This window comes from Rhea americana, unplaced genomic scaffold, assembly GCF_003343005.1.
Source record: "Rhea americana isolate MKP2758 unplaced genomic scaffold, rheAme1 scaffold_119, whole genome shotgun sequence".
NCBI classification, from domain to species: domain Eukaryota; kingdom Metazoa; phylum Chordata; class Aves; order Rheiformes; family Rheidae; genus Rhea; species Rhea americana.
This window is the reverse complement of record NW_028185250.1, coordinates 2,416,944-2,443,697: the sequence shown is the minus strand read 5'-3', so window position 1 is coordinate 2,443,697 and position 26,754 is coordinate 2,416,944. Positions and strand designations below refer to the sequence as shown.

The window sequence follows — 26,754 nt, the reverse complement described above, 5'->3', positions numbered from 1 at the left end:
AGAGAGAGAGAGAAAGAAAAGAAATCTAAGTATGAACTCAACACCATTCATTTGTCTCCTTTGGGACATTAAACTGAACACTGCCACCCCTTGCTCATGATTTATTTATTTCACTAACAATTCTGTACCTGTGTCTGTAGTACTTCTGTCAGTCTTTCACACCTCCATCCTTCCTCTTTTCCACCTCCTCCACTTGCAGATGAAGTTTCATTTGCTATTACATTGTAGCAAACAGATAGACCCTGCAGTTCAGGCTGATAMTACATTGTTATCAGCCTGTTCTATGTATGTATGTTTGGTTAGTATTTGGAAGTATCCACTCCTTGAATCAATCTGCTTTTTGTCTGAGTTGAGCTGACATGTCAGTTGTATGACCTATCTATATGCATACACAGCTAAAACAGAAGCAGCTAAGTATAGAGCATGCGTGTTTATTTTCCTTAATATTCTTCCAAATGACATTACTATGAACTCACTGTACAGCCCAATGTCAATAATTTTGTGCATTTTCATAAGTATTTGTGCTGACATTGCTCCTTATCCATTAATGTTTAAGTTTATTTACATATCTATATCATTTTCAAAGAAGTGGTTGGGCCAGAGTTTCATGCAGAATGCATGTAGAACATCTAATAATTTTAGAAATCATTAGGTATTAGATTATTAAACCAATACCACAGGTGCTGTGTGCATTGCATTCCTAACTGTGACCTGCAAGCAGAAGATTTATTGAGTATACATATATATATTGCCTATGCGCAGTAAATCTGAGGCTTCCTAGAATTGAGTATAAGCTTAACTGAAGATTCTCAGCAAAAAATATGGCAGCTCTGAGCTTCAGTGTCTCTGCTATGCACTGTGACACTCAGCATGAATGCACTTTTAGCACCTTCAGATACGTCCCGTTCTTACTAAATCTGTACTGTAGCATTCTCAAACAAGTTCTTATGTTGGCACTACATTACAAAAGTTCTGGTGCCATCTGATTACACATACCATCCACACATTGGTGGCAGTGTAGTGCAAATGTCTCAGTTTTATGATAGGCAGCCAGCTTCAGAAGTATTTTCCATCATTTCAAGAAAAGCATTTCAAACTTGGCAGAGACTTTTTTTCAATGAAAGCTCTTTGACGTTGTAGAAGTGAACACTAAGAAAGCCTCAAAATTGGTGGATAACAAATCACCTCCCTTTTGAGGAGGTGGAAAAAGACAATTCAAATGACAGATATGGCTTTGTATAATATTATGAGCAAGATAAATGATGCAACAATAACCTTGTGTAATCTATTGATAAAGTGCATTTAGTAAATGTAGGCAAAAATCTGGATCAGTGAGGGTTTGCTGACTATGACTTGCTATGTTGTTATTCTGCTAGATCAACTGGCATGTATGGAACACATTAAACTTGAAGTTTCATTTTTTTCGGTAAATTGTATATTTGGAAACCATCCGTGAAATTTTAGCCACAGTGGTTTCAGAAACTTTCATGGCTTGAGTACAGATGAAGTGAAGGCAACGCCTTTTGTTTCATGTGCCATGTATTTTCAGGACCAAATTTATAGATGACTAGTTTCAAAGAAGAGACTTAAGGGAATAGAAGTGTGACTGTGCTTAACCAAAATGGCTCACAGAGACTGAAAAAATAGCTCAACTTTCCAGGTGTGCAGTGGAAATCAGTTAGCTCTAGCCAATGTTAAGCCAGTAAAACAATAAGCAGTACAATGATACAAAAAAAGCAGCATACCAATGGACTTTTTAATTAAAAACAGTGATTAAAAAGAATCAATAAAATATATATGTCTTTAATCCTTCTTCTCTGCCCCCAAACATGTAAAGTGCTGAAAATGAGGCAGTCTCTTTCAATGTATACTCCTGATCACCTGGCTGATAGTTTAAAAAATCTGTTCAATATGATGATGATAAACTTGCTCTAAAACCCACAATGCAAATTCCTCCAATCTTCATCTGGATCTGAGTTTCATTGTGCATAYCCATCTTGGCTTTTGTGCAAAGTACACGCATAATTCCCAGTGACAAACACCAGCAGACATGGCCTAGGGGAGGAATGAGAGAGAAGAGCAGGAGAATTCCCTGTAAATCATCCCCAAATAATGAAGGAAGAATAGCTGTTTTTTGAAAGCCCAAGTGACAGCATATGCTCCAGTTAGAAAGTACTAAAGCCAGAAGGCTTGCCAAAAGTTGTGCAGCTGATTAATAAAGCAGTAAAAATATTAACTGGGTGCTGAAGTCAATTTGAAATGTGAGTTCTTCAAATGGCTATAAACTTAAGCTGATAAACACAAGATTAATGAAAAAAATGAATAACCTTTGACTGCAAGTGTACAGCTGAAGGGCAGGGCACAATGTTAGTTGAGGCACAAGGACAATAAATTCCAAGGAAATTGACTTTTAAGATATATTCAGTTCTAAAAATATGTAGTGCCTCAGAGTATGAAGTTCAGGGTCACAGAGAAATTCTTGCAAAATTGTGTGACTGTAAACAAGAATCTGTCTGAGTATTTCAAGTTGTTGCCTGCTTGCAGTGAACTACGGTGATAACAGTTGGTATCTTACGTTGGAAATAATGTTTTTCATCCATGTTTCCATAATGCTTTGAAACGGTGAGCCAGTTAGCAGGTGCTATAATTTCTTTCTGCTACTGTTTGATTTGGTGGTGTGGAATGTATTCTGAAATTTACTACTTACTTTGCTCCAAAATTGGTCCTTTCATTAAAATGRAAGCATTGTAACTTAATACGCATCTTGCAATTTTGTCTGTGAAAAAAGGCACCCTTAGTGATACAAACTGAGTATCAACACATGCAGAGTTCGCCTTCCTCTCTAAGTAAGCAACCTGTATCAATTGTTTCACATGCCCCATTTAGCCAATGGATTGTTATATTTGAAAATGAAAGAAAAACAGTTAATGATAAATATAAATGTTAGTGGCTATTTTGCTGTCCAACATAGTGCTGTCAAAACACCCTCTTTCTGTGGTGTGGCTCAGTACTGTTAGTAAAAGACTCTAAGATTCGTGAGTATTGCCTCTCTATTGTATGTGCTGTTATGCTAATAAAAAGAAATTTATACTCTATATGAGTACACTGCTGATTTCTCCTGAAATAACTCTGTTGTATACAACTGAGTAGAGATTGCCAACAGAAGCCCCTGGCATACACATAGACAATGTTTTCCCAAACATTTACATCATACCTCCTATGTGCCCCAAGACCTGGATCTGCAGTAGCCAGGATCAAATTCCACCAACTGCATTTGTTTCCCGAGAGGAGAAGTCACTGGGGGGCTCTAAAAGAACATGTGATAATGCACATTGGCTGAATGGCTGCTCAACTTTACTGGTGTACTAAAACGGTACAGATGAACTGTACACCCAGGCTTTATGGGACAAAGTGCGAATCCATGAATTAAAGTCAACCCTGAGTGAGCTAGCAAAGCAGATACTGCTGTGTTTTCTCCTGTACAGTTGCAAAAATTCTATCTGATATTTAATATTTCAGCAGTAGCACCTCTGCACTTTCTAATTATTGCACATTTATCATGTTTATGGACCAAAATCGATCCTGTGAATTTCCAGTTTGTCCTGACTTAAGTGTTGTTTTGTGTATGTGTGGTTAATACATAGATAAAATGACTTGATGTTTTAATATACTTTTTCCGTTTGTTTATGAGCAAGGAGACATATATAGCAATAAAAGATAACTCTTTAGAGGAAGAAAAACCTGTAGCAAAAATTCAGTATTTCTTCTTATCTATCATATCTATCTGAACTTCATGAGTAAATATTAAGCCTTGTATGTTGTAATGCCTGTTCACTCGGTTATTCCACTCATGTTATTTTAGAACATTGAGCCTGCCTGCTGAAGAAAGGTAACATTAGACACAAGATGCAGAACACAGCCTGAGCCAGCAAACTTCTGCCTAGCCTCCTAGCCTGAGCTGTAGCTGAAATTGCCTGAGCTGGTGGGAGGAGAGGGGTGTGAGGAGTCAGCAGCAGCAGTGCAGGGACACACAGAGGCCCCAGCAGGGATTCAGGAAAGGTAAAGAGGAGAGGGGAGAAAAGAAGTTGCAGAGAATGAGCAGAAAGTAGAAGAAGTAGCCTACAAAAATATTGGAAAATACTGTGCCAGACCATAGATCACCTTTACTTTGAACTTCAGGRAAGAGCCATGTGTTTATCTGTGTACATTAAGATAGGGAGATTCAAAGAGATTACAGTTTTTAGAGCAGGATGTTGTTCAGCAGACAAGCATGTTGTTGCAGTAAGTAGGCATGAAATGAAATAGGCATGAAATAGCTGAAATGCAGACTGCAGCAGCACAGGAAAAGAACAGAGAACAGATAAAGTGGCACCCAAGTAGGCATGTCCTGGGACTTTACTTACCATGGGACTTCACCTGACACTGTGATCTTCTGCTTTTGTGTCTGAGTCACRCTGAGGTATATGTAAGTTTTGATCATTTACTAGGTTAGATTTGTTTTGCTGCCATGGCCACATCAACTTGCACTATATACATCTCTTTCTGTTCTGTACATACACAAATCTCTGGGCTGCTCATCTTGCCCACAACCACGATCCTTGCTTTCATCACCAGTGGATTCCTAGAGAGATGTATAGCTGTTTCCTGGAGAGAGCTGCATTCAAAGTTGAGGATGGTGAAGGCTTTGCATCATAGATGTGTTTGTCTTTTATAAAAGGCTTTATTGTTACTTCTGAAGGTAATTTTCAACCATGTCATCCTTTCCACAGTATATAATCATCATCAACAAAATATTTTTCTTATTGTTTTCATATATATAAATGACCAGATTCTGTCTAACTTTGGCTGTCCTTTGAGGGCTAGAGTAAGATGTTTTTCCAAGTACTAAATGTCCAAATAAATCAGGGAAGGAAAGTTGCAATATTATGGCCCTGCATGACTTTCTAATGACTAGGAGAATTTCCTGATGTTTGTGTGTAGGGAAGCATTTACTTCAGGAACAGCATTAACATTTTAAGATTGTACTGTATTACATTCTACATTATTTCCCTTCAGCTAGAGCTACCACCTCCTGAGCTCAGACCCTGTAACAGATGATGTGAATAGGCCAAATGCACTTCATGTGCTCAGGAGAGTCCCCTTGAACTGCTGCTGAAAATGATTCAAGCTAAGCCTGGCTGGCTTTGCACTGCAACATATCAAGAATGTTCACATGGCCTGTGARCATGACTCACTTGGGCAGCAGTAACTCCTTAAATCATTTCAGTTTGTTCCACAGGTCCATGTTTCTCTCAACCCTGGATGTTGCGAATTCATAAGATGTAGAACAAAATGCAGAGCCTCACAAGCTCTGCAGTGATTCTGTCTCCTGGAGTTCCTTGTGTAGCTCTGCACATGTATGCACATGTTCTCTCATGTATGCCCTCTTTCTGAGGGTAAAATCTGATGCATTAGAAAGTCCTGATTGCCTGAAATCAATGGATGTTTTACTGCTTTCCTCAAAGGTTCTGAAGTGACTGCTGAGATCTTCTTATTACCTACTGTGTTCAGTTATAACTTATTATATAATGCCACTGTTCTAACATCTCCTCTGTCATGAGGTTTGCACCTCCTAACTTGCGTGTTTACTTTAATATCCCAGTTCATTTTTTAATCTTTTGAGGGTATCCTCTCCACCACACTCACGTCTTCACTCTATCCTTTTATAATGTGCATGTCCAACAAGACGTGTAGATGTGTGGAATGAGAGTTGTGCGTGGGTTTTGTCCACCTTGGCTTTTAGTCTGTGTTAGCATGCTTGACCTAAGCACTCTAAATGACATAAAATGCTTTTCAGTTTCATTTTTATTAAGCTACAGGGTGCTACAACAAAAGATTAATGGTTTTAGCTGGCGTGCTGACAGGCAGAGAGGGGTCATTACTGCCCTCTTGTTCCAGACAGAATTCCATTCCTTGAAGCTGGGGTACACTCCTTAGGCCTAATGACAAGGTGACGTATAATTTATTTTCTTGGCAGAAATAATAGTCAAGATGGAAACTTACTTGTATTGTACAGCAAATCTTTTGTTTCTTCCATTTTTTATGTAGTTAAAAAGTTTAAACATGTTTTCTTGGGACTCTTAAACTACTCATTCATTCTGGAAATAGAAACTGTGTAATACTAGTAGGTAACTTTTTACATTTCCTTTCAATGCTGAATTGAACCCGGTTCATATAACCTGCAGTGGAGAGACTGTTTGGCATTTCTCAGTATAAGAGCTAACYGTGTTATAGTGTAGAGAAATCCTGTGTTGTTTTCTTAGACTGAATTAGGATGAATGCTCTTGACTCCTTCACTTTGAAAAAGTTCTCAAAGACAGTTTCAGGATATTTCCTTTGTTTATACTAATTGTCTGAATTTATTGTTTATCAGAGTTAATTTCTTCTTCAGGATATGTTTACTCTCCTTTCTGTTACTATATTTCCAGCCAGCAGCACAGCTATCTTCTTCTTGCAAGAACTTTGTTATTGTAGTCTTACTTGTCTTTGTAGCCCAAAATGACAGATTTAATGCCTTTGGTTTTATGCCAAAGGCAAGTAGTTAAAATTGACTGGCAAAATGATTTTCATTAATATTTAAAATAAATATTCCAATCTTTACTGTAAAATTCAAACCAACTCAATTCAAGTCACTAAAATTATTTTGATCTCTCTTATATTAAATAAAGACTAAAAGGAATTTGAATCTACATTTCCAGAGGAAGGAAAATGAGTACAGGGCCCCATTTCACTACTTACCTCTTAAAAAATAGCTTTTATTCTAATTAAAAGTTGCTTCTTTTGACCTCATGATCATTGCTTATATGTGGTTATTTCTCTTCTAGCTGTTGCCAGTCCCTCTGATGAGCTAAATAAGCTTGATCCAGTAGAAGAGAAGCTTCGAGCACAAATTGAAGAAGAGAAGAAAAGGTATTAGTTTTGATTCAAACCACCCTTCAGAAGATAAATTACACTAATAATGTATTCTGATTAGAATTTTGCACACACTGCTGTCCTCAGGGTTTTCTTTTACGTTTTAAAAGATATCAGCTTTGTAGTTCATTAATATATTTTTAACATTTGCATATACTGTTGGTTTATTTGTCTGTACATGAGCAGGGAAATTATATGTTTAGACTAATGGTCAAAAATAAATAAAAAATAGGTTAATGCCCCCTTGAGGATTAGCATTAGAAACTTGTTCTTTAGTTCTGAATGTATTGTGAGCCCAGTCAGTTGTTTCAGATGTAATGTCCTGCTTTCCTTGACCGAAAGACAACCTTCAAGCTCTGCAGGGTGGATTAAGCATAAATACTATGCAGAGTATGCATTGCTTAACCAATTGTTCTGTTTGCTTTATTGCAACAGTAGCCAAGATGATAAAAGAAAATACATGCAATGATATCAAGTAATTTGCTAACATTTATTTTAGCTCTAATCTGTGAGGAAACTTCTGGCTACTTCCTGCTATGTAGGTAAATCTCCAACCGTACATTAGACGAGAGGCCTGGTTAATGAAGCTTTGACTGAAAGGGGAATAAATACATAGCTTCTAACTGAATCCAGGCTCTGGATATCAGCTGTTGATTTACAGTATCATGCTGAGAAATCAAAAGAAATAATTGACATATTTGACTGAGCCTGTATTTTAATTGTTAGTATCAGTCTTACTTGAACTTCACTAACTCTTCAGTGAAATAGAAGTTTTCCCAGATAAATTTCTTCTATCTACTACCCCATGAAAGCTCTGCTAAATTTGGGATRTCTCTTCCTCCCATCACCCTTCCCCCACAAACTCTGCTTATTGCATCTTATAGTGTAATTTAAATTATTAACTCTTCTAGGGAGAATAAGGCTTTGTTCAGAGATATATTGGAAGATCTGTAATATACTTTCTTCTTCTCATATTAGTTATAAAACAATGTTCAATCGCTTGAAAGGGTTGAAGGTAGAGATTGAGCACCTACAGCTTCTCATGGAAAAAGCCAAGGTGAAACTGCAAAAGGACTTTCAAGTCTGGTGGTCTGAAGAGGTAACAAAACTACAGGTATAAAATTGTTTTCTATTTCTTCCCTTTTCATGCAAATGTAACATCTTCAACTGGTGCTTAAGGAAGTATCTAATTGGTTAGACAGAAAGGAGGCTGAAGGGTAGGATCTGGGGCCTGATTCATTCTCTGTTCATTCAACTGTAAATCAGACACAGCTCATGTGAATTATGCTTGCATGAAACTAATACAAATGAAACAGAGCTCTTGTCTTCYACTCTATTTTCAGTTTTGACTTCCTCTCAGACAACTAGAACAAAAATCAAGAATTGTCCCAAAAATGCCACAGAGTCTGAAAGAACATAAAATGAATAGGAAAGAAGATTATCTTTCTTACTGCTAGGAAAATTCCAATTTCATCAGGTTTATGCTATGTTTGAGTGTATTAGAAGTTGGCAGTCATGGCTGTAGTACAGCAAAATCCGATAAGCATAATTGACTTTTAGCTTTCTGTGGTTGCAGTGACTTCCATAACCTCTAATAGTTCCTAAGCTCCCAGAGGGCCGCTGACTCTCAGGACAGAGTGTGCATCCCTAGCTCTCTAGCCGAGTCCCACAGCTAGTATCATTGCCTGTTTAGGAGCCCAGCAGAAACAGAGTGCTCTAATCTAATGACTTGTATAAAAACAAACTAAAGAGGTATTTTAAACAGTGTATATAAAGTGTATAACACAGTGAGACAGGCTGAAAGATGTGTAGTTTCATAAACACAGGAGACAGTACCAGAGGTTCTAGAGGGGAAAAACTGAAACAAGTCAGCTTTTTAATGAGCTCCCCTTCTGATTTTTATGATGTCAAAGCAGTGACATGGCATCTCACAGCACAGCACTGCGAGGAAAAGCACATTGGCCTAAGTGAAAAAGTGCTGAGTGCAGTCCATCCATATTATATGTTATTAACTGAAACAGAAGATTTACTTCCCTGGAAAAAAATGATTTTTTTTTTTTTTTTTTTTTTTTTAATGAGTATAAATTTTAACTATAGTTTTAATAAAATKGTATAAAATAGATATTGCACTTAACATGAGCARCTTAGTTGTACATAAAGCACCATCTAACTATCTTAACTTCAAGTTATCATTGCAAAATATTTTTCAGATTAAAAGCCTTAACCATATATGTGGCAAAGAGGATATGTTTTAGTGACCTTACTGTCTACAAATTTAGAATTTTCAAAGCACTGCAAGTAATATCCTTGCATCTGCCAGAGCATATTTTTTTCTATCCCTTGACAGGAGGAGTCCAGGATTCAGCTTCTCATGATTCATCAGCAGAAGATAAAAAATCTTGAAAAAATAATTGGGATTTATTTCTTGAATCTTGACCTATCTGTACATCTGAATTGCCTAAGAAACTCAAATCACCCAACACGTGCTGTTTTGTATTAAAAAAAAAATGAAACCTGAGCTTAGAAATACTTGAACCAATTTTAAACACTTTTCCCTTTGTTCAGAAGTGTGTGTCCAAGCGAGGAAATATTGTATGATTCAGACTCTGTGTTTTTTAAGTGAGTCGTTGACTACCTTGTTACTGCCGAGATCTGTAGGCCAGTATTAAATGCTCTAAAAGAGTCCTATGCTACATAATTTGTTCTTCATTCTAAACCCAGCAGGAAAAGCCAGAGATGGTTAATAGAGCAAATACGGCAGCAGCTTATCCCCAGTTTATCAAACCCTCACAACATCTATCTAYTAACAGGTAAAATGGTCATTTTTCTCTTCCTTACTTATTTGTGAGTAGGTACAGTTTTATTAAATCTGCAGTATACCAGAATGCTTTTGCAAGCATCACGCTCAAGTACTGCATTTCCAGTTACAAGAAAAATGACTATGTAGAAAAGGAATTTTTATCATTCCCTTATTTTGCAATTGTATTGAAGGTAGTTTATTGTAACTCAGTCTTCTTGACACGTTCATATAGGAACCCTAGGAGACCTATTCCTAGAGACTCCATGACAGCTAACCAATAAAAGCAAGCCTATTATCAGTGGATTTTGCTATATGAGGAGACTGCATCTCCACTGGAATATATTTAGAGGGCTGCAAATCAAAAAAGATTTAAAATTGATGTAATGTATAGCCTAGATTTGCTGTTGAAAAATGTCCTGGTGCTGCATATATCCGGCATATTATGTCACAATGACATTACATTTGATATTGTAAAACACTGGTGCACCCCCTGCAGCAGAACTGTGTAAAGCACATGTGTTGTTCATTTCGTTATCAGTCACTGCAGGTTTCAAAATCTCGAGTTTACATTTGCACTAATAGGTCTTTCATAGCCCTGTAGAGTGCAGCAAAATAATACCAAAATGTGCACGTTTCCATGTTCAATGACAATAAATGGAAGTGGTCTCTCTCCCTCTCTCTCTCCCCAACACTTTCTGTTTCTCTCTTCTTCCCTCCCTCTCTCTCTCTCTCTCTCTCATCCCTACCTCTGTCCCCCCCCCCATTCATTATACATTTAACCCTTTCCTGATGAGTGGCTTTGCCTGCTATTTTATAACAATACTGTGCTCTAATGTTTTCAGGTTTTTGCAGCAAGCAAAATATATCCTACATGCCTCCTAAATGATGAATATTGTGATTTGCTTAAAACTGTAAAACACATTCTAGTTTTTACTGCAGCCTTTCAGGTAGCTATCATAAATGCTCTACAGTCCATGCAGAGAGAGAATAAAAAACATAATCCTCGAATGATACCTGAGAAGGTGCTACCGGATGGCTAGAATTGATGATTCCTAACTTTAATCTTCTCTGCTTTGCTTTGATTCTTGTTCTGTGTTCTCTGAAGACTTAGGCACATTCACTGCCAAAGGCTGACGTAGTTTAAGACCTAAATTTCAGCTGTTCATTTCTGATTTTGTGCTGACCATAACTACGATTATAGGAAAGCTGATGGAACAGAACATGAGAAGATTTTAATGTATTGCTGTGCAATCAATTAGTTCACACAACCCATGACTGTCACTTGAGCTACCCTTCTTAACTTCATACTGAATTAGACAAGGGAGCAATTACACAACATCTTTGCCCCGTTGTTCTTGGGAACAGTAATTTCTAGTTGGTGTGCTCATAAATTTCTTAGGACAGTGAAATCTTTTGTAGTTTAAGCTAGAACCAAAATGAACACATGATAATGCCGAAGGGCTTTTCAGAGCAATGGGAGACTGTCTTGCAGCAGTGGTGATTTTTTACTTTTTTTCCACAGCTTAGAAGCAAAAATGCATAATCAGTGCCTCTATGCTTTTCTTTTAATCTTTTCTTCAAAGGTCTATTCCATTTGTGTTTATCAGAGGACAGGTCTCAGAGAAGTGTATCTGGCATTTTGAACAGAACTTGGGAAGGTGTGTGGTTTCTTTAAATTTCTGAGATTATTTCACAGTCCTGGACTGCCCCACATGATCTCTTGGAAAAACTTACATGTTCTTAATAAACGGTTCCATCATATCTGACTAATGGACATCTTGAACAAGGATGGCTGAAAGATTCTCCTATGCATAGAATAGACCCAGAATGTTCACCTTCCTGAACTGAAAGTGTAGTGGGAGTCAGAATTAATATAGTTTTGCTTTCCCATATCTAATATAATCTCTATCAGTATTCATGCAATGGTCTTTTGAAGTGAACTGCTCTTTCCATCTTGTATTTACAGAGTAGATCTTGTTTTATGTGAAGTGGTTTAAACATACTTTACATAGCTATATTTCCAGAGTGATGTATATGGAATTAGAAACACTATTTCTACTCTTTGTGAGGGGCAGCTGCAGGCTTAACATCCCACTGTGAATGAAAATTTACTCTTCCCCCTACTTGAGACAATAACATGTTAGAGTAAAAGTTTCCAATTTCACAGACTGTAAGAGTATAAAACAGTAGAATGTTCGTTTCCCAAGGATTTCCTTGAACCATATGGACACAAGAATTTTATTTATTAATTCTCTTGATTCTGTAAGATAAGTCTTAGCTACAATTTCTCCTCACTGTTACATAGTCCCAAGACACAAATGGTCCTTTGTTTCTAATTCACCTAGAAATCAACAGCCTCTTTCTGTAAACTGATGTTGCCATTCTCATCTATCAGAATAACAGGTCAGAAAAGCAGAAATGGGCTTAAATTATACACAACATAATATGGTATATATAAAATCTATTTCTAAGGAGGAATTTAGTTCACAGATGTGTTCAGGGGGCATAAGATCTAAAACTTAGTGGGCTGCATGTCAGAAATCTAAGACTGCTGCTGACAGAATAAGTATGCACTAAAACCATTCAAACAAATTCCGTAGTGTGAATGGATATAAATACAGACTTCACAATGGATATAAATACAGACTCAATAAATAGAGTATTAAATCTCAGCATATCAAGGATGCAGATATATTCCATAATATTTCTTGAGATTTATATATTTGTTTGAACAAAATCTTTTGACCATCCTGTCGTGCACAATTTATGTGCATTATTATTGTTTGCCACATCTTAGTCACGTTACTAGAGATATTTAAGTCTTGGGAGAGGAATGTGATAGCCTCATATTGTATTTTATATTAAGTCAATTTATAACTAAAATAACAGGGAAGCAAAGCTTGGTAATCCTTATGAGGCTTAAGAAGGATACACTCACATAAAAGGCACTCAATTTATGGCCAAACATGTCTGTTTTTCAGTTGAAAAAAAATGGACGAATTGTTAAGTGCCAAAATGAGTCTGTGTTATAATGGAGTGAAAAGGGGTGCATATCTGCCTTAATTAATAAGGTTTGAAAGCCATAGGCTTGTTCCTGCTACCATTAAATTAAGCAGCAAAACTTGATTGATTTCAGTGAGCACAGTGCTGAAGGAAAGGGCACCCAAAAGGTTATCAGTGAGTTCAGCATGAGGTCTTCCTCTGCATGAGAAAAGTATTTTTTAAACAGGGTAATTACATTACCAAATCTGATATGCTAAAGTAGCTGAAACTAGTAGTTTGTATAATGTAGATGCTTACAGGCTCATGTTCATTAACTATTGAGCAGATTCTGTGGTTTCCCAATTACATATAATCTTTGCATATTTATTTCATATGAAGGTTGTAGAAATAGTAAATCTCATCTGTTCAGAAAGATTAATTACAATGAAGAACTGTACAAAGCTGAGAAAGAGTGACCCATCTCTGTATTTCAGGCTGAAAAGGGTCTTATCAGCGTGATCCCAGAGGCACAGTACAAAGAGAAAAGAAGAAGAATGTAAAATAACAAGTTATTTTATTCAAAAAGAACACCTGATAAAATTCTTCAAATGTGAAAAGGAATGCACTACTTGTCCATGTTGTCTCTGCCATAAAGGTGTAGTGTTAACTGCAGCTCTTACCATGAGCTTATTTGCATCTCTTGGTGGTATCCTGTCAAGTCTGCAGAAAGTCTTAAAATATGTCAGGCTCGGCATTCCATGTCTGCTCCACTCCAAAATTCAAGTACAGTGTTTTGTTCATCCTCATATATTCTTCTTATCCATTGGCAAAAAGTTTATCAGGTCCTTGTCTGTTCAAGTTACTGCTCCCACTGAATGTCTAGCTTCACTGGTGTTGAACTGTTTTTGTATTCGTCTTGAATCAAGAAATTGTTGGATTCTTATTCAAACCTTGTTCAAAATTTTGGATTTCTTTCCTTCTCTCAGGAGGGATCCAGTCATTTTTAATTCAGTCAGATCTTTGTCTGTTAACCTTACTCATTCCTTTTTACTGAATCTCGTTTGTCCTATTCCAGCAAGCCCCCCAGGCTTCTTGGCTCTCCAGCTTCTTTTTCAAAATCCTCCTTGGAGATTCCCTTGGAGATAATCTCAGATAACTCTTCGTGCTCTCTAATGACTTTTAGCATCAGTTGTTTTAACATTTATTGTCTTGAAGTATAAAATTCACTCCCTGTATTTGTGCTGTGTGAAACAAAGGAAACATTTACTTTTTTTTTTCTGTCTTGATCATTTTTCATTCATGACAGTTTTCTAAAGTGTTCTGTGATGATGAAATATAACCTGGGAATAACATGTTTGATTAGTAGCATTTCAAAGGTTTTCACATTAGTGTCTGTTGCTAATGATTTAGCCTGAACAAATCATCTAAAAATTTGCAAATAAGGCCAAATTTGATTTTGTAACCAAATACAAAAATGTTCAGATTTTAAACAACTTGACTCTTGCTAAATATATTTTGTCTGCCTTTACACAGAACATCTGTTCCCTCCACTTCCAAGGCACAGATGACTGGAGAACTGCAGCTGAGGGTTTTTTTTTTTTTTTTTTTGGTAGTTTTTCTAACAAAGCAAAGTTTGCATACCTTCAAATTTTACACTTTCCATTTATTTCCCTGATATTCTTCTTTTTCATTGTTACACTGGCAAATCAAGTGTTCCTACTGCAACACCCACCTTCTTTCCAGCTCCTCAGACTATGTGCTAGAAGGAAGTGATCAGCCCCATGGGCTCACCAAATCCAGCTCTTGGATCTCCACAGCAAGGGAGGCACTGCAGCAATAGCATGTACGTCCCTCTAGCTGTCGTGTATATACCTCTAGCTGGTGCCCCATATCTGAACCAGGAAGCATACTCCCCCCCAACAGATGACCCCAAACAAAGCAAGTTGCTCAGTGGGTGAAAATTTAGGTACTAAATTAAAAAGAACTTAGAAATCTGAGGCTGACTGACTATCTGTAGCCTTAAGAAAAAGCAGGAACTACAAAGAAGGTATCAGAAAGCAGGAGTTTGAGACTACTTGAAGAACTCAACCCAAGGAAAATTCAGACATATTCAGAATGAAAAAAATGGGCATTATAAATTGTCAAAAGAACTTGAGCAATTTTAGATCTTAGGAGATAGATAGAGAAAAGGTGACAGAACTTTTATACCTATGTCTGACCAAGTCCAGAAGCATGATCCAAAAGTGCCCATTTACACATTATAGAAATGTTGGTTGGATCTAGAGCTTTCTAGGCCAATCTGCTTGAAGCAGGATTATCATCACACTGGATCATGTCAGTTATGGTTATTTTTGGCTTTGYCTAGCAGCCTAAATCAAGAAGCACTGACTGTGCATTTACAAATCGAGACGCTAAATACCTGACTTTTTACCTTCAGGTTTCCTAAGCACCTACAGTTTTACCTTTTGCCAGTGCAGCATATTCTCAGATTGAGCCACTAGAAAAGTTTTCATGCAGGGACATCGATGTCTGAGTCTCCAGAGATGCYCAGTCTTTCAGGCTTGTCACAGAGAGAGGGATATCATTTCCCCTGCCCCTTGCTGTCATAATGGCTTTCCATTAAATTTAGAGCAGTGCTGGCAAAAATTCTCATGTTTTCTCATCACTGGAAAAACATCTTACACTGAGGGTTAGACACTAACTAAGTGTTAGGTTAGAGCCCCCTGAATGTTGTAAGCCTGAGCATACAAACCACTGCACAGCAAAACTACACTTTTACTCCCTTTCCAATTCTGTCTTGCAATGCTGTAGATAGAATGTCCCAGCTCCAGTTCCTAGGATGCAAAGTCCTTCCTCATCCTCATATAGACCTCTCCCCCTCCCCAGCCTGGGGGATTACAGCAATCTCTGGGATGTGTAAAATATCATTCTAAGTTCTGTCAAGCTAAAGAGAACCCTGCTTGTTACTTTAGTGCTCTAATCATTAACTTGTTATAGGGAAGCAGCACCCTGAGTCTGTACAGAGAATCATGTCAAGCTTCCGCTTGCAGGGGAAGAGTTTGGATCCCACAGACAAGCTTGTCTTACTGAAACTCCACAGCCAGAGAGCTGGAGTTTAAGACCTATCTGTGAGCATTGTACTGTTAATTCCCTGGTTCTAGGCAGCACCTCACTCAGTCTAAGGGTTTTTTAATATCAGCTTCCCCCCATGCCCAATTCTCCCTGAGCACTCTAAGGTGAATTTAGGCATCTTGTTCTGGGTCTCACTTGAAGGACTCACTTGAAAATGAGATCTAGGGAAGTCAAATCCTGCTACAGCTGCAGTATCTAGTTTTTTTTAACAGAATCTGAATCTAAATCCCCTTTAAGAAAGAGACTTGATAATTTTGGAGACTAGTTTTCAGTGAAATTTACTGGGAAACATGCATTCAAATATATAAGCTACTGCGATTTGGAAGTAACTTACATCAGCTCACCCACTGTAAATAAGCTTGTACACTCTTCACAGCAGATAAAAACCCAAGAAGCTTATTTCAATGACAAAAGGCAAAGAAAAAGGATCACATTACATCACATCAGCTTCCATCTGTTGCAGGCTAAGAGCACAATCATGGATGGTTGCTGTGGCTCATGTGGTGCATCACAATTTGAGAAATGGTGGTAACACAACTTTGATACCTTGGTATCTCAGGGCTCAGACACAGAGTCCTTTTTCAAAATGGAATTTAAGCCCTCTAAATCACTTAGTTCTTAAAAACTGCCAAATCAATGGGAAAAAAACCCACAAGAAATCCTAAAGCAGAACTATGATCACAGATATTGTTAAATCACACAGTGGGTAGTAACATCACACATTCTTTCTAGCTCCTGTACTATGTAACCATAATAAAGTATGGAATACTATTAACATTAAATATATGATTACTTTAGTAGAGTGAGGCTGAATCTTGATGTTATTTTTATCCATATAGGAATGTGCAAATGGTATGGGACTCGAGGAGTTAAAGAGAAACATTTAGGAAACCTGGAGCTGTTCATCTTAAAATGACTTATACTCTTGGGCATAATATCTTCTACAAAATTGAACCTGGCACAGTGTAATACAGTAAAATTTTAGTAATAAATTTCTTTCCCTTGCCAAAAATATCAATTCATCAGCCAACAATGAACATACTATTGCAGTTAGAAAAGCAAGAGCTTGCCCATCCTGCCATCTACTGGAAAAATCCTACTGCTGAGTAATTCCATATTTTAAATTCTCTAAAAGATTGACACAGGAAATGTGCAAGTCCCCAGGGAAAGGAGAGAGTCCCTAGACATTTCGTGACAGAAATCTGCTCTCCTAATTGAGAGATTCCTTGATAATGATATCTGTAGCAATAGGAATGCACAATAGCCGTTTGCAATATATTTGGCTATCATCAACAAGCCACAATCCAAAGTCCTCACTCAATTTTTATCCAGTCGCCTACTGATTTCAGTAATAATTTTGCCTGGCTAAAGAAAGAATGGAAAATAAGCTAAGGCCTCGCTTGGCTAATAGTTTGGGAACTAAATATGCCTCCAGAAACTGCACATCAGAAACATTCAAATGCTTTACAAGTCCAGCTTAGAAGGCAAATTCTAGAAGCATAATCTTTATGAGTTTATTTGGTGTTTTTTATTTGCACATTCCCTACATGAACCTAGTCGTCACTTGGCTTCAGCTAAAATCCTCTTTATTCTAGTAAACAACAACTGTTTTATATAGATTAAAAAAAAAAATCCAATAAACAGCTTCTTTGTAGTCCTTTAGCATGTATTAACATTCCCACTACAAGGACTGTATTCTTTCCATTATTTCCTCTCTCATTCCAGTTCTTCAGAGAGCAGAAGAATCAGCCCTAATGAAGACTCAACTGGGAATAAAAGTTCAATTACTTTTAGTTACCCAACTTCAGAATCAAGGTAAGAAGTGTACCTGGGCTATTCAGAGGAAAACGTGAACCAGTAATATATCCCCTACGTAATGTTCAGTCTCTTTAAAAATGGAAAAGAAAACTGAAATTGCAGGTTTTCCTCCAAATTCCAGAACACCACCGCAAGCTGTCCCACCATCAAACATCTGCATTATCAGYGGGAAAGAAGTGACTCCTTGTTTGGCCTGAAGTTTTTTCCTCAGTGAGCTCAAGTTATGATGACTGTATCTTCTCAGCAAGAAAAAAAGGGACTCCTAAAAAAATAAATAAAAGCATTTGAAGTGAAGGCAGATCAGTGTTTGTAAATACTGCAGAATTCAGGGACTATACAGAGATTTTTCATTCTTGTGGTTTAGTCCTCATTGTGACATTAATATAAAATTTTAAGTAAGATTTCTTGTGAGTGTTTCCTTAAAATATTTAGAGACATCTTCCTGCAAACTATTCTATTAAAACAAAATGACACCAGCAGCCTGGATGTGTCAGGCTTGGCAAAGGTTATATGTCATGTTTTCCCAAAAGTGGTACTGTTTTGTTAAAATTAACTTAGCATGTTAGCAGAAACTACCATTTTTTTCTGACTGCTCCTCATTTTTTTCATTTGTGTTGATTTCCTTGACCTTTTCCTCCACCAAAATACCATGCCAAGTTAGTATACTTCCAGAAGTTATAGGCTTATTGTGCTTTAACAATTCTGGCTATTACCACTCTTAGGAAAATATGGTTTTTATTTTTCCTATTACAGAAGAAAGAACAAATGGGAAGGATTTTTCTCCTTTCATTTTCCAAAGTAATCCACCACTGGAAGAGGAAAAAAATCATGGAAAAATTACTCTGCCAAAATTAATGTTTGAAAATTACATTTGTGTTTAAGAAAAACGGAAGAAAATGAAAAGTTAAAGGGGAATTTAGACAGCACTTTCTGAAATATATTCTGCATCCTTCATTTTTTATATTTTCAAATGAACATTGATAAGACAATAGTCCTTGACTGGTGCTGACATCTCCTTGCTGAATGACATAAAGGAAGTATTTCACTGGGTTCATAGTCATTTTGTTAATATTTTGATTTTTGGTTCTCTGATCTAACAACTAAAGACTTAATTAGTAGCACAAAGACAAAGATATTGAAATTCTGTTTTGTATCAGGCAGAATTATGTTCTGCTGTGGTAGTCAGTGAGGAATAATGGAAGTAACTATAGTTACAAAAGTTGGATACATAAAAGTAAAATTTCTCCCTATAGCACCTGTTGTGCTTTGATGTAACAATTTTTATCATTATATTTTTCAATTCCCCAGTCATGCACTAATTATTCTTTAAACAAGGCTAATTCCTTAGCTCACGTAGAATAGCATCATTATACTACATCAGTTGAGAAGCTATCAAAGAATAGAGGTAAGTAAGTCAATGATTTAACTGCATAGACACAAGATTTCACTCAGTATTGGAGAGTAAAGACCAGAAAGTAGTTGTCTCTGTCAGCAGATGCCTTGTGATTGTTTACTTCTATATGTATATGTAAACTTAATTTCCTCCTTTTAGATGTATATGAAAACTTAATTTCCTTACATTAGGCAAAAATACTACTGCTCTGCTTTAATCAATAGCAGCACTTTTTTATTGAATTTAATTTCACTTTTTATGTGAGCTTTTATAACTGGTAAGCTTACAGCCCTACCAAACCAGAAAGCTACTGGCCAATCTTAAGAATCTACCTAAGAGTATTAAGATATCCTGAGCTCGAATCTCCTCTAAACTATGCCATCTCTACCAATACAGCTGCAGAACAAAGTTCTCCATATTGAAAAAGCAAACAGATACAGGAATAGAAAAATAACCTTCTTACTCAGTTGAGTCTGCAAATATACTTGCTTGTTTCAGGACCCTACCAAGTTCTAGCTCATCTGTTCCCCTGACTGGAGACAGCCAGATTGATGCTGACATCCTCGCTTTCATTAAAGCAAGAGAGAACATCCTGCAAAAGAAAGGTAAATCTTTCCCAAAAATGAGAGGCCAAAATGAAATTTCTAGTACAGCATTTCAAAGCCAAAATAGCTTTAGTCTACATTTATATTGACACAAATGGGAACTGATTCTGGTAGTTACATTACACTACATCAAAACACTTAGGATTCTTCACATGTATTTATTTTAGTAGCTGAGTGCTACAGTGTAAAACTATGAAGGCTATCTGTTTTTCCCCACTAGCCTAAATTAACTTTCTGCATCATGTATGCCTATGTAGCCTACATGGTATGTTTATTTGCACTGAAATAAGTACTGTTACGTGTTACTGATAATTAAAATACTTCTAAAATATTCAATATACTTTTTTTTAAAGCTATCTGGTCTGATTTTCAGCTGCTGATTTTCAGCACAGAGTACTAATCTAGCTGTAATAATTTGCACCAAATAAAAATTATACAAATGATTACATTGCACCCTACCTCACTTTTACAGACTGATTTGCTGTGTCTAATAGAGTCTTCCAATAACAAATATTTCATTATATCAGAAGCTAGTAAAACTTTCTATGGGTATTTGATATCAGATCAGACACTGAAAGCAATCATAGGCAATAAAGTTCACTCTACAGTGTAAATAATTGAAATTGGCAGGAGGCACTAAATGCACAACAGTAGCACTGTAAGGTAGCGTGAAAGTAATTCGTTGTGATAAAGAAAAACTGTCTGAGCTTTTCTTGCTTTTCATTTATTTTTTTAAATAAGAATTTTTAGTGGCAGCAACCAATTAGAGAGAAGATGAAAGCAGCAGTGGTTACTGAAGCAATAACCTTCCATCAGCACTTGAGTGCTGATGACAGCAGTACTTAGCAAGCTATCAGCACCTGGCAGATGGTGTTAGCACTGTCACAAGGCAGGTCTTCAGTATCACTCTGCTTATCAGGGAATTGTCAGGTAAACACACAGTGGCTGAAAAAACAGCCTCATTGCACTCACCCAAAGCAAACACTTAACACATTTAGGCTTTGGGTTCCCTTTTGGCTTAATTTAGAAAAGCTATTGTAAAGTTTCTTCTGCAGATGAAATTAAATGGAATTTGTAGGCAGCTCATCCGAAGCAGGTTACAGGTAACTGTCTTAAGACAAACATTTAAGACCTTTAGAAGGTCCAGTCTGATCCATTTTGTGAAGTACAGTTACCTAACAAACAGGAGTGTAACTTGCCATGTGATCATGTCCTAAATCATACCATATCAGGAATGTACCTCTCAGATACCTTTTTCATCTTACACCTTTTTTTTTTTTTTTTTTTTTCAGCCACAGGCTATTACCTAGCATCATACATCAGTTTCAAAAGGGACCAGGCATTATCAACATTGATAGCTATTAGGCCCCAAGTTATAAAAGGTGTTCTTGCAGAATGGCCCCGGTCAATGCTTTTAGAATTGAGTTGAAGTTCAGTTAGTCAAGATGAGCTACATCCTGCCCTAAGTAGCTGAAAACGATTGGAGTAGCATTTGCATAGTGCTTACTCTGGTCATCCTGGCAGTGCAGGGCTAGATAACTCAGCCAATCACTAATCAGTCACTAAATACAGGCAGGGGACAGAACTGGGTAGAATCCCATGTGATTCACACTGCCCACCAATCCCTCCTTCAATCTCCCTTGGAAATCAAGGTCTGGCTTAAGGGTGTGTTCCACCACATCTGTTCTCACTTCTTCTTAAGGGGGCATGTGAGCCTCTCTCAAACATTTCTCAGTTGGCTTTTCTCAGCTACATTTCCTGTCTTTCCTCACTCCTACCTGGCATCTTTCTAGCCTGTATGCAGAAGAGAAGTATAGTGATTGCTGTAGTATTTGTCACTGGCTATAAAAAGTGCCCCGGAGCGGTTGCATCCAAAGCAAAGGAGATTTAGAGGGTAGAGGGGAGGGGGTTGCTCTTAAAGAAAAGATACAAGGTGCAAGGGAAAATTAATAAGACAGGAAAAGCAACAGAAGAAGGAATGTATTCAGAACGCATGCTTTGAGAAAAAATGTTACATGTTATCAGTCTGTCATAGAACTTCTCCTCAATAGATCTCAAACAGCTCCAAATTAAAGCAGAGAGAAGCATTAAGTGGCCCAGAGTCACTGTTGAGTGGCTTCACTTAAAAGCCACTAAGTCATATAGAAGCTAAGTCTGTTGAGTCCCTGTCCAGTGCTCTGTTCTCTTCTTGCCAAACCCTCCTTGGCCAAGATATTCAATAAGTATTTCAACATTTACATGCAAATGTGTGCTTTTCCTGTACAATTATTTCCACAGAGCTTCACTCTCTTTCTAAGAGTGCCCTGCAGGAAACAACATGAGAAAGCATCGGTCCAGCCAAACCAAAGTCTGCCAAGTCTAAAAGATGTCAAYGTATTTCCTGCTCTACTTTATTGATCCTGACCCTTTCAAACTGTTATATCAATAGCTTAGAAGCAAGCTGAAGGTCCCACTTTGCATTAGCTGAAAAGAGGGGATAAAATGTGTGCAAAAGCCAATGGAGTGGAAAACAAGTTTCACAAATAGAAAGCATGGGAATGCTCAATATCCCCTAGTGACAGTAATACTGGGGAGGGAATGAGAGGTCTCAGATAACATTAGCTCAGTCTGTAGGTCGTGGCCATTTACTTTCTAAACAGAGATGAATTAAAGCAGGTACATTCACAGTGGTTTGCTGCGTTGCTAATACAACGCAACATTGGAAAGCTTTTTACAAAAGGCTACTCTGTAAACATGCATTTTGGTACCTCTTTCAGTCTTGAGGTAGAAAAATGAAAACTGCAAAGAAGTGGATGAATGATATTTTTCCTAAAAGCTTTAAATTAAAATATCCTCTTTTTTTTTCCTTTTTATCACTTTGTGTTTGTTTACAAATTTCTTTTAAAACTGATGACACCTCCTGAAATACAGTCTAACAGGTTCTTTATCTCTTTGCAGGATTGGGGAACAAGTGAATTTCTCATTGCAATCTGCTATTTACTTTTAGAAGTAGTTAAAGACTTCTTTACTTTCCTCTTCTGTTTAGAAACCAGGTACAAATAACTACTTCGGATGTATGACTTTAATTGGTAAAGATAAAGCAGTGACTTGTTTATGACAGAAAAATACATTTCTCTAGGGAATGATATTTGAAGTTTTGCACTCAGCATGTTTAGCTTGCATTAAGATTTACCAAGACTAAAACAACCAAACAGAAACTTGCCAAGTGTGTTTGTTTACTGAGACTTTGTTGAGTGTTTTCTAAATGTCAAAATTATCTAATGTTTTAATGCTCTTCTACATCTTCAGTCTGAGGAGAACTTACTGTTATTGATGTTATTTTTTTTTCTTCTTTGGTATTTCTGTACTGGAAGCTTGCAAACAAATTCAGTTCAGCAGTTTTATTTGCAAGGAGACCTGTTGCTGATGACAATGAATGAGTTCTACTTTTTTCCCTTCCCCCCAAAGTACGTGTCTTACAAGATGATTGGTACTGAGATTGTGTTGTAATACAAAAATTAATTTTCATTGAAAAGATATTCTACAATTCAAAATTGGAATGTTTTCTCATTTGAATATATTAAGTGGTATGCAAAATATATACTCTCCCAGAATATCTAGATTTCAGAATAAACAATGACATTTAATAGGTTAAAGCAATGCGGGACTATTTGTTGTAAAACACAAATGGAATGTGAAAACTTAAGTGCAGTTATATGTTACACGCAGCATAACTTCACTCTTGACACAGTACTACTTTATTATGTAACATGCAGCCTTACTTTACACCTCAGATTTAAACATATCTAAAAACTCAATGCAAAAAGTCTGTTTCTGAGAAAAGCATATTTTCAGATTGAAACCACCATTTATCATGCTACTGCTAAGCTTACAGTCGTATAATTGGAAGGGTTTTGGTTGTTCACATAAAAATTCAGCAGTATATTGGCAGGAGTCACACATCTTTCTCAAGGATGTATATTTCCTCAAGTTGCTGTTACTGAATTCTGTGGCAAATTCAGAATTATTTGGAAGCACATGATTAACTGATACGTGTTCAAACCTATAGAAGACATATGTTGATCAAACTAACAGCTAAGATGCAGACAATAAAGAAATATTTAAAGCTATTTCTTTTTCCACATTTCAATTTTCTGTAAAATTCAGCACAGCTGGCACAGAATTAGAAAGTGTAAGGTAAAGTGACAGTCAAATATCTAGTTACTTTGAGAAAGGAAAAGAGAGTTTGACAACTTGGTGAGGGGTGGGAAAAGGCCACGGTCTTCCCTTTTCTGTTTGTCAGCTTTGCTGGAGATTTTGTTAAACTGTCCCTTTTTTTCTACCTGAGTCTTTACCTGCTTGTCTTTATCTTTCTTCTTCTCACAGAGGTTACTTTATTATATACACACACAGAGAGAGGCTGCTCAGAGTGCGTGGGATTTCCATTCCTTGCTGCTTTTTCCAAGAGAATGGGGATTGGGGTGGAGGCAACTGTTGAGTTCACTTTAGCAGGAAACTTAGAAGAGAGCTTGCATCCTGAGATCAGCCGTCTCTCTCTGCACCACGGCTTAGGAATCACTCTGCTAGGCAGTCAAATCCTCAAGTTGGTTTTCTGCTAACATTCTCTTTCCACCCGTCATGCTGAATTAATGTTTATACAACTCCACTGAGGTGAGCAGGGCCACCAACATGTCTCCATCTAATCCAGCTAGCTGGAGAAGAACAAGAGGCTCCAAACCATTGCTGAGTAAAGTAACTCAAACCATTGCTGAGTAAAGTAACTGTCTTTTCCTGTTTTCAGTAAAATCCCCATCACAGTGAACTTGTTTGGATATTGCCAAAAGAGAATTATTGGTAAAGTAGCTCATTTCTTTTGACCTTTAAACATTTTTGTTTAAACGTTTGAGTAACTGATTAAGAGAGGGATCTCAGCACTATCTTCGTAGGTTGTATATAGCAAAGCTACATGATATTTACATATCCAGTAAACCTCTAAATCCTAGACAGAGAAGATTATTGTTATTTCCTGTTTCAAAATCCTTCAGTCTTTTTTTATAATGACATAAAATTGGTGTGAGGTTTGATCATCAGTATCAGCAAAATCATRCCTGATTTGCAGAATAGTGTCAGATTATTGTACCAACACACATGAGCCTGACCAAGAGGACATCTGGTAATACAAAACCATATAAATAAACATAAATGCAGAAAATTGGCCTTTCTTCCTTCTTCTGGATGTTTCCATAGCATTTTTAGACAGAAAAGGTTGCTCATTCAATACACAGTAGTCTTAAGAAAAAAGCATACTTTATTTTTTTTAATATAAACTGCCTGTACTCTTTAATGGTTTTCTCTTGTGCTTATAGGCAAATTAAGGTTGACAGGGACCTCAGAAGATCTTTAATCCAACCTCTTTCTCAAAGTATCATCAGCTATGAGATCAAACCAAGTTGCTCAGGGCTTTGTCCAGTCTGGTCCCTTGCAAACCTCCAAGGGTGGGAACTACACAAACTCCCTGGGCAACCTGTTCCACTGCTTGACTGTCCTCATCATGAGAAAGCTTTTTCTTATATCTAGCCTGAGTATCCCCTTGTTACAACCTACTCTTTATTACTCCAGGAAATTTCAGTTGGCCACAAGTGAACAATATGACTTGTTTTAATAATTTATCTTCAAATAATTTCTAGATGAATTGGAAAGGACCCCAATGTTTACCACATTGTAGAATCAATCAATGGCCCACATTTGCACTGGTCTTGAACCTGCTTAGCCACCTGTGAAACAATATTGTTATGTACAGAGGTTCTCATACATGACTGACTTCTGTCTGTTCACCATGATATCTAGCTGATGGTTATTTAAATGTGTGTATGATAAATACAATTTGTTATCTCCAACCAGAGTAAATCCAAAGATCTTGTTTATGGAGATTTCTTGGGGCAGTAGCTCTAGAGCTAAGTGTGATTCAGATATTTCCAGGATTAATCTGTGCCAGGCATTATGGGTCATCTCGCCTCTAATTTCAAGGTATTTCTAATCCTTCCATATAGTTTATTTTAGGAGAAGATAGACATCCACTTAAGCCTCTTACAGCAGCAGAGCTTATGGGAAGGCCAGAGTATGATCCAGATTTCTGATGAGGGCCAAAAGGCCTGTTCTCATCCATGCTGAATCTGCCAGGGATCTCCACACAGGCTGGAACCATACTAGTAAAACCAGCCTTAGGCGTGGACATTTGTTTCCATTTGCACCACTTCCTGGCCACCACAGCCTTCCAGGGAGCTCCAAGGAGAAAATGGAACAACCTTACGTTGAGTTTCTCTTGTTTGGAAGATGGATACTCTACCAGTTCAATGTCCCATTTTCCCTCTTGTGCTTTTTATGAAACAGGTTTAATGTGGAATAATGAGGTTCACATATAACAGTGTAAGTATATTTTGAAATTTCTTCCCAACAAAGAGATTTTATTTTTCTTACCTGGTTTACTCAGTCATAGGACACAAGTGTGCTGTATCAGTAGTATAAACTGAGGGCATGTCAACAGAAGAGTGTTAAGTTCTTGTAAGTGCCAGCTGTACCAACTATTCAACTGGTGAAAACAGATGTCAACAAAAAGAAAATCTGGGAATGACTTGATAGCTGTAGCATGCTTGGTAGCTGTATATGTAATTTATTTGTCTTTTCAAAGTTCATTTTTAATGACCTCAACAATTGAACTTCTATTTTTAGATGATTTCATATTAATCACTTTTATTGTGGTTTAAATCAATGTTAAATGAAGCTTTTTGAATATTTTTTCTGTTTCACTTCCTGTAATGTTTACTTTGAAATTTCACCAATAAACCAAGCAATGTAAATTAGAAAATTAGAGTAGTTATTATTGGTGCCTTGAGTTAACACCAGGACAATAAAATTGAAAATTTTTAACTGAAACCTTGTTTTCCCGTGCTCTCAGGGCCGTGACTTGAGATTTTCTAAAGATTGTCGGCAGCTTAAGTGCTTCTTTTGACACAATCAGAAAACTAAGTAAATACTTACAGTTTGGGTCAAGAGTGGTTTACAAAAATGTATTTGTATTGATAAAGAACTGAAAG

At 37.0% G+C, this 26,754-nt stretch overlaps 1 protein-coding gene across 1 annotated transcript in view; it reads left to right on the top strand.

The window, feature by feature from the left end:
- Positions 1-26,361, top strand: part of KIF6 (kinesin family member 6) — a 185,972-nt gene extending 159,611 nt beyond the window's left edge. The window contains exons 17-22 of the mRNA XM_085320637.1: positions 6,864-6,948; positions 7,930-8,065; positions 9,673-9,761; positions 17,591-17,680; positions 19,575-19,681; positions 22,619-26,361. Coding sequence (XP_085176763.1) covers positions 6,864-6,948; positions 7,930-8,065; positions 9,673-9,761; positions 17,591-17,680; positions 19,575-19,681; positions 22,619-22,635 — 524 coding nt within the window. The 3' untranslated portion in view covers positions 22,636-26,361. The remainder of the gene's footprint in view (positions 1-6,863; positions 6,949-7,929; positions 8,066-9,672; positions 9,762-17,590; positions 17,681-19,574; positions 19,682-22,618) is intronic.
- Positions 26,362-26,754: the final 393 nt, after the last annotated feature.